The 7,817-nt window shown below is 35.8% G+C and overlaps 2 protein-coding genes across 3 annotated transcripts; one reads left to right on the plus strand and one right to left on the minus strand.

The window, feature by feature from the left end:
* Window positions 1-287: 287 nt before the first annotated feature.
* LOC105107548 (pleckstrin homology domain-containing family A member 8-like) lies at window positions 288-2,575 on the plus strand. 2 transcript variants are annotated; one of them, XM_011001508.1, is made up of 6 exons: window positions 288-727; window positions 842-897; window positions 1,144-1,274; window positions 1,819-1,954; window positions 2,086-2,229; window positions 2,329-2,575. In XM_011001508.1, exons 1-6 carry the CDS (start codon window positions 556-558, stop codon window positions 2,362-2,364), a joined length of 675 nt encoding a protein of 224 aa, XP_010999810.1. In that variant the 5' UTR covers window positions 288-555; the 3' UTR covers window positions 2,365-2,575. The 2 variants fall into 2 exon arrangements, with proteins under 2 accessions (XP_010999810.1, XP_010999812.1); XM_011001510.1 differs by having other exon boundaries at window positions 630-720.
* Window positions 2,576-3,396: 821 nt separating this feature from the next.
* LOC105107578 (endoglucanase 9-like) lies at window positions 3,397-5,788 on the minus strand. The gene is made up of 6 exons (XM_011001558.1): window positions 5,368-5,788; window positions 4,954-5,264; window positions 4,390-4,860; window positions 4,171-4,303; window positions 3,877-4,049; window positions 3,397-3,798 (listed from the first exon to the last, which is right to left on the minus strand). The coding sequence occupies exons 1-6, from the start codon at window positions 5,786-5,788 to the stop codon at window positions 3,397-3,399; spliced, it is 1,911 nt and encodes a 636-aa protein (XP_010999860.1).
* Window positions 5,789-7,817: the final 2,029 nt, after the last annotated feature.

Consider the following 7,817-nt stretch of genomic DNA (forward strand, 5'->3'; position numbering starts at 1 on the left):
TCCTGCTCCTGCTGGCCTTGCAACATGGCAAGATTCTGATAGTCCCTGACTGGTGAAGGGAAAATTATCCTTTGTTCTGATGCAATCATGCAAAGGACCCACCTCAGTATACCCTGTTAGAAAAAAGAAAATCAGTACACTGATTTCAGAACTCTGACGAATGATATGGTCGAACTGACGGTTGGGATTGAATGTATAAACACAAGATTATATTAATTTGAAAATAGTAAATAGGATAAGCAGATAGATAACACCAAGGTCAAATACAATGTCACCATCAACATCTTATAGTAGAATAAATGAATCCATGTATAAAAATTATCTGAAGCACCATAAAAAAATACTTTGAGTTCAGGCAGAACAAGTTACCACTGCTATATATCTCTCAAAGTCTCAAGCAAGCTACAATACATTAGCCTTTCAGAATATCACTGACAAGCAACCGCCATTGAGACCAAATTCTAAAACAAAACCTTCCATTTCTCTGTTATATTGGAGAAACCCTTTTGTTGCCTAGACCCAGTAGTGAAAGAAGAGGCAAGAATCGTCTTGAAGATGAAAAGGACGAGAGAAATGGAGAAAGGATCAGAGATACAGTCTGCAATTGAAGAACTTTCGATGCTGATCGAACTTAAGCCCACAGGTGACAATCTTGATAGGACTACTACTGCTCATATACCCACAAGGCCCTTTTTAAACGTCTGCAACCTTGTTATTCAGGTTCTTGGTAATTAGTTTCTTTTCTTTTCTCCTTTCAATTCTATCTCCAGTTACTTGTTCATTCAAGACCTACGATCACCTTGACTTGCTCTCCGTTGTTCTGTTTTTGTCTTTTATGAAGATAAGATAGGCCCAACAATGGCAGTTTTGAGACAAGATATCAATCAGAATATTCAGGTAAATAAAGATTAGTGAAGCACTGCTCAAGCGTGTTTCTTCATTTTCAATAATTACCCTCCATTTGCCTTGGCTTTCTATCATTTCAACAAACTAGCTCTTCTGGGCTTCATTTTTTAACCAGACCCAGGTTATTCCTGTCATGTCCAACATTTGTCATTTTTCTTGCTGAATGCTTGTAGAGCAATGGCTTTCTATTCTTTCTATTTATCTTATACATATATTCCTCTTATGTTTCTTTCGTAGAGATTGGAGATGCGATGTGATTCTGATCCTTCAACATACTCTAATTTGGTTGAGATTTTAAAGAAAGAGGCCGATGAAGGCAATGCAAGAAAGGGTGCCAGCTGCAGTAAAGCCTTCGTTTGGCTTGCCAGGTATAAACACTTATCAGTTATAAAGTAATGCAAATCTAATCCCTGCAGCCCCATCCACGCGGTTTGTTTTATAAATATATCAGGGCCACACTGGCATCAACACAGTTATGGTACTTGTTTAATCAACAATTACAGCTTGCAACTTAGTGTATCGTGTCTGTGACATTGATATCAACGAGTTTAACTTGGCGATTCTGTGCATTATACCCAGTCTTTAGCAAACTTAATGGCCGACAAATCGAAATCATGCAACCTTTTTAATTGCGGGTTTTTTACAATGTCAATTTGTCTCTTTCTGCAAAAGGCAGACACACGCTGCTATGCTTTCTCGTTTCATAACTTTAGACCATCCAAAACTGAAAACTACTCAACCAACTTGGTCCTACCCTACCATAACCTGGACTGACGTACTTGATTCCATCCATGTTTTACCATTTGTATGAGCTATACATTATTTAAATCTGGTAGTCTCATCACCAGCTTATGATTGCATCAGATGCTGAGTACTAATTTAGATAAAAATGAAACTCGTTTTCCTATCCAGATCCTTAGATTTTACGGGTGCTTTGTTACAAAGATTAGTGGCGGATCCAGGTCAGAAAATGGAGCAACTCGTGGAAGAATCTTACGGCATCACTTTAAAGCCATGGCATGGTTGGATTTCAACAGCTGCTTATAAAGTAATTGTATAAGCCTTCTTACTTCCATTGATTATTTCACAGAACTTAAGCATTGCTTCTACACATATGGGATGTATGTCTGATATTAACTGCTTAAAACCAATCTTGAATTGACAAATAGTGTTTTGCAGGTTTCTCTTAAATTACTGCCTGATAATAAAACGTTCATTAATCTGCTCATGCCGAAAGATGAAACCGACGACAACCTAAAAGAGCATATGCAAACATTCATCTCATTACTTGTGCCTTTTCTAGAAGAGATCCACTCTATTCTGGTAGGCCTCAAATGAACGTTTTCTGACTTTTCTATACAGTGTTTCTTTTATTTATCTGGATACTTGGAACTTTTCTTTTCCTTTTTACCGATTTTGCAGATACTGTATGGACTGGATAGGCTGAAGTCTACTTAGGGTGAAGACACACAAAGATGGGGAAAACAACTCACACAAAGAAAGCATAGCAAATGTACAGAGTTTTGTCTTATACATAACCTTAAGTTCTCTACTTAGTTTCTTTCGTGTAACTATGAATTTTGTAAATAACTGGACAAATTATATGAAAACTTGCTCTAATACTAACTTACTTTAATGTCCACATATGGCCGCAAAGGCTTCTTGTTTAGATTTCTCCTACCTGGTCTTATAGTAGTGTTAAAATAATTAAAGATTAAACACAAAATGGAGGCTATAATTTTAAATAATCTCTGAATAATTTCTGTATTATGAGTGTTTAAACTTAACCTAAATACATATAAATTATACATAGATTAAATTTGAAAATATTATTTTACCCTTGATAAATAAGATTACATAAATATTATTTACAGTAGGAACGGATCTTTTGAATGAAAATCCGGCAGTTTTCTTAATCCCAAAAGTTGTAGCCATAAAAATCTTGAAAAACGTTGCTCTGGCCTCTTCCTCCTCTGCCACTCTCATTAGTGCTTCAGCGGTTTGTATCAGAGCTTGGGCTGAGCTTCTAGCAACATTCTAAGAAAAAATGCCTCCAACCAAAGGTATCTTTGTATGAGAGCTAGTAAATTTTTTCTTTGGTGCGTCATTCCACCTTACCATAGAAAAAGCAAGGAACTTCCTATCCTATGCAACAAACTGACAATTGGCAGAAGTGCTGGAAACCCATTAGAAACAGAAAATTTTTTGGAAGAAAATTCCTTGATGCACCACCAATGGTACGAAATGCAGGCTAATTCAACACGTTATTTGGAACGTTAAACAGAAAAATTTACATCACCTTCCTTCCTCTTATTACTTGAACAAGTACAGTTACAAGTTTGGAAGGCGAAGACAACTGAGATTTATCCTCAAGCGCATTTCTTCAAACTCTCATCTTATTCATGTAACTATCAGCTATCATGACTTTTTCTTTTATCTTCCTCGTTGCGATCATTCTTCTATTAAAGTTAGTGACCAATTGTGATGCTTTCAAGTACCTGGTGGAACTAATTGAAGGTTTTTAAAGATACCAGTCAGGTCAATTCCCAGATTAGTGCCATTTGAATTAGAAGACTTGTATGGTGGATCATGAAGCGCTATAAGTGCTGCAACTAGACCTGCATTACTCGCTATGGTTGGCTCGGTGAACCACGGCTTGTCCCTGTCATCCAAAAAATTGTCAAACATGTCTGGCCCTGCAACCATGGCTCCATAAAGAATATTTGGATTTGGATCCGTGGAGTATAACCATCTATCTCCCTCTGGACAAGAGTAATGCTGATCATCCCAAGGGATTGATGCAGCCCTGTGATGGACATGGGTTGGATATTTGTTTCCAAAGCCAACCATGTAGCTCATCTTCATTGGATTATCTCCTAGTATGTAATTAACCTGATTAAATAAGGAACAGTGAGACAATTTGAAAGGCCTGATTTTACAAAATTCAACAGTGGCACTAAAAATGCTTGCCTGAGAGACGGAGAATTCTCGCAACATCTCCACAGAGTAAAACTCTCTGCTGCAACTTACACCTGATCTACGTAGAAGTTCAAGGTAGTCGCTGTATAATTTTCCGAGGAAAGATGCTGTCGCAGCAAACTGGAGTGGTTCACCATGATCTGGCCTCAGGAGTATCAACCCACCTATATCAAGAAAAGGTTTGGGATATCATCAACTATGAGATGGCTAGGTTGCTATGCATTTGCACATCTATCCACCGAAAAGCACATATATTTTAGAAACCGTGTTTGATCATGACTTCACCTGGTGTCCTGCTGTAGATTTCGCGAGAAAGATAAGAACAAATGAGCAGATCAATCTTATTCGAAGAAGATCCTAAACCAACTTCGTAGGGATAGCCAAGGTCATGAAAGTATCGAATTCTTGTCAGCAAGACCTGCCAACATTACATGAAAGTTATTATAGCAACAAAAAGTCAAGTACATAAGTAGCACACCTCATGGAAAGTCTGATCAAAATTACCGCATTAGCAGTAAGTTTGCTGTTCCAGTAGAAAACACCTTGCTCTGACGCTGTTTCTTCTCCCTCTGCTGCACCAAAATTACTAGTAGCATATCCAAGATAAGAAGTATTTCCAGTAGCAAAGAACAACCAAGTTCCTCCCCATATCAATTCATCTTGGTAACCAGATGAATCATAATACATTCTTGCCTGTCCTCCACAATCTTCAACCGCAGTGTAAGTGCCTTGATGGTGACCCGTGTCATTCTTCGTCGCAACCTCAAATAACTTCTCAGCTGACTGGATTAGTTTTATTGAGTAACCAGTGTCATCTTTGAAAACTATTGATGCTGCCGATAATGCTGCCATAATTTCTCCTGCTAGATCAGAAGCTGTTTCATTGCAAGCTGAAACAGGTCTCGTGTAGTTCATGTCTTCTGGTCTTTGCCAGCAGGTTACATCATTATAACCGTTTGTATGATTACTTCCAACCTAAAATCAGGTAAAAAAGAGAGATTGTTTACTTGGTTTTTCATTCAAGACCGGGAACATGGATCCGGTTGCAAAGTTCTATAGAATGCCTGCCTGAGAATATATTATTATGGGAGCTGTAGTTGAATTTGGAGGATCAAAGATTTTTAGCAAGTAATCACTGCCCCATCTGATAATGTCCTTGACATGATCAAGCTCACCTATGCTGTCATATTTATCATGATATTCAATGACAGTCCAGCTCAAGAGGGTAATGGTGTAGGCTGTGGGGAAACTGAACTTTATATTTTTTCCGGAATCATAAAAGCCGCCCTTGAGGTCTGCAGGTGGATTACTCGTATTCCCATCTTGCAACCCTGAACTTCCTCGAAATTTGACAGGACTATTGCTTGGATAATTCCCAGCTGAAAAAATAATCTCTACACTGAATTATACAAGTAATAATATCACATAATCACTTGCAGAAAATAGCTTAGTCTGGGCAAAAAAAAAAACACAAAATATTACACTTTTGAGCATCGAAGAACATCAAAGCTTGGTTTAATGCGAGCGTGATATTCTTTGATTTTCCATGGTGCTTGTGCATATGAGGCAGAAACTGCACTTGTGGAACAATTGCTAGGACAACAAAAACTATGAAGATGGAGACATAAACAAAGCGCTTGAAGTATTTCTTATCTGTTATAACAAGTTCGTAGTCAAAGGATTTAGAGTATCGAGAGGGAAGTGAATCGTAGGTAGTGTTTGATTGCGGAGCAAGATGAAAGTCAAGTTCAATTGAGTTCCATTGGCTTGCTGAAGGTAGAAGCCTGCCTGCCTCAGAAATTGTATGAACAAACCTCACAGGTTGATGATCTATTTCAGATGCATAGTTACGATCTGCGTGCGACGCAGAGGTATGAGTAGGTGAGCCTATAGAATTAATCATACTCGGATTAGTTGATGTAGATGTCGGTTTCAAAAAGTGTTTCGGAGGACGGAGGAGAGCAAGGAAGCTAAAATGGTTAAGCTCAGCCTAGAAAAACATTTCCAAAACATAAATATGGCAGGCCTCCAAGAGATATGCATAAATATGATTGATATCTGTTTTTCCAAGTCCTTGTCCTGTCCTGGCTATTTCATCAATGTTAACCCTTAATTTAAATGCATGTATATAAACTGTTTAACTAGTAAGCTTCCCTTTTTAATTGCTCAAACAGTATATAAATAAATGGATTTTCTTAACAAATAGACATAGGCTGAACCATTTTCTGGCCTGTGAACATGGTGGTACACTATTTCCTAGCTTCCAATTAAAGGACACCATGGTTTTCTTGTGATGAACTTTCCCTACTTCCATACATTTTAGGTGAACTACCAACACGTGCCTATCATCTGCAGAAGTTAAATTCACAGCAATATCCTGCTGTAAGTAGAAATACTAAGAGGTAGTAAGAAGTGTTGGATAATTGTACTGGAAGTCCATGAGCTGGTTACTCACTTTATTAGAGCCGAAAAGAAAAATAATAACAACAATAATCAAGGGTTCCAACGGAAGAATTGATTGACTATAGTCAGTACGCAGGTCGCAGGATTAGAAACACCGAAGGAGTGCCTGTTTATCGGCTATTCCAAAGCATGGCTTGTCTCTATTGCTAGCTCTAGTAACAGACAGAGACAGAGAAACCCTCTTCCAACTCCGAAGCATGCCGTCCTATCATAGTCGCCAAAAAAAAATGCCTATAAGAAACAATATGAGGAATCACACTGAATGCAATCACAAAAGTTGTCATATTATATTTATGTGATGGTATCCGCTTTGAGAATCTATATAGTAACAGTAGCTCTCCAAAGTCCAAAATTCAAGGCGCTAAAATTTCAAAAAGCGTGAATTTCTAAGCCTGCATTTAGTTTTTGACTAGCCACTTCAGCCGTGCTTTGCTGCAGGGTGTATCAAAAAAAAACTTTAACGCAAAAAAAAAAAAAAGTTTAGACATTGTGAATACATTTTAAGAATTATATGAACCGTTGTGAATACATTTTAAGAATTATATGAACTAATATAAATACATTGTGAATATATTTTCTAGCCTAAAAACATAATCATAAAAATTTAAAACATGTATTTAATGAAATAAATTAAGAATTATATGATATAATAAATATTATAAAGAATTGTTAACACTAACTAAAGACAAAGATGTCAAATTGAGATATAGATGCAAATTAAAATATTTAAGGGAAATTTTTTAATTTTTTTAATTTAATTATATAACAATATATTTTTTAGGAGAAAAGTAATAATTTAAATCTCATTGAAACAATTAATTTGCTAGTATGATTTTTTATTTTTTTTTACTTTTTATTTTTTTCTTCAACAAAAAAAATATATAACATTTTCATTCTACATTCTTTATTTAATATAAAAAAACTTCATAAGAAAAAAATATAAAAAATAGACAATCTAAAATAAGGATAAAACATATTTTATATCTCTAATTAAAACCCCTTTATCTAATTAATACAATTTTTTTTACCATTTTTTACTAGAATATTTATTTTTTAGACATCTTACAATAATCCTAAAATCACGTTTTAATAATGAAAATAATATTCTTATAATTTTGAAGGGAATTTATTAAAAATAATACAATTCTTGTTTGTTGCAGTGATGAAAGTTTTGGTAGTGTTATTAAACTTGATCTGACTCGGCAAGTTATCTTGAAGACTACCTGAACCCTTGTTTTTCTAAGATTTCAAATTAAATTGGATAAAAGTTGACTTGATATAATGCAGTTAATATAGAATGTCCAAACATGACTGGGTCAAAACTTGGTTTGACTTTTAAAAAAAAATTAAAGATGGTGTCATCATCACTTATTTTTTAAATATTAAACATCAATGTGTTTTGGATTTACTCGAGTCAACTCAGATCAGTAAATAAAATCTACAACCCTGATCATGGATCTAGTTGTGTT

This window comes from Populus euphratica, unplaced genomic scaffold (genome assembly GCF_000495115.2).
Source record: "Populus euphratica unplaced genomic scaffold, PopEup_1.0 scaffold164.1, whole genome shotgun sequence".
NCBI lineage: Eukaryota > Viridiplantae > Streptophyta > Magnoliopsida > Malpighiales > Salicaceae > Populus > Populus euphratica.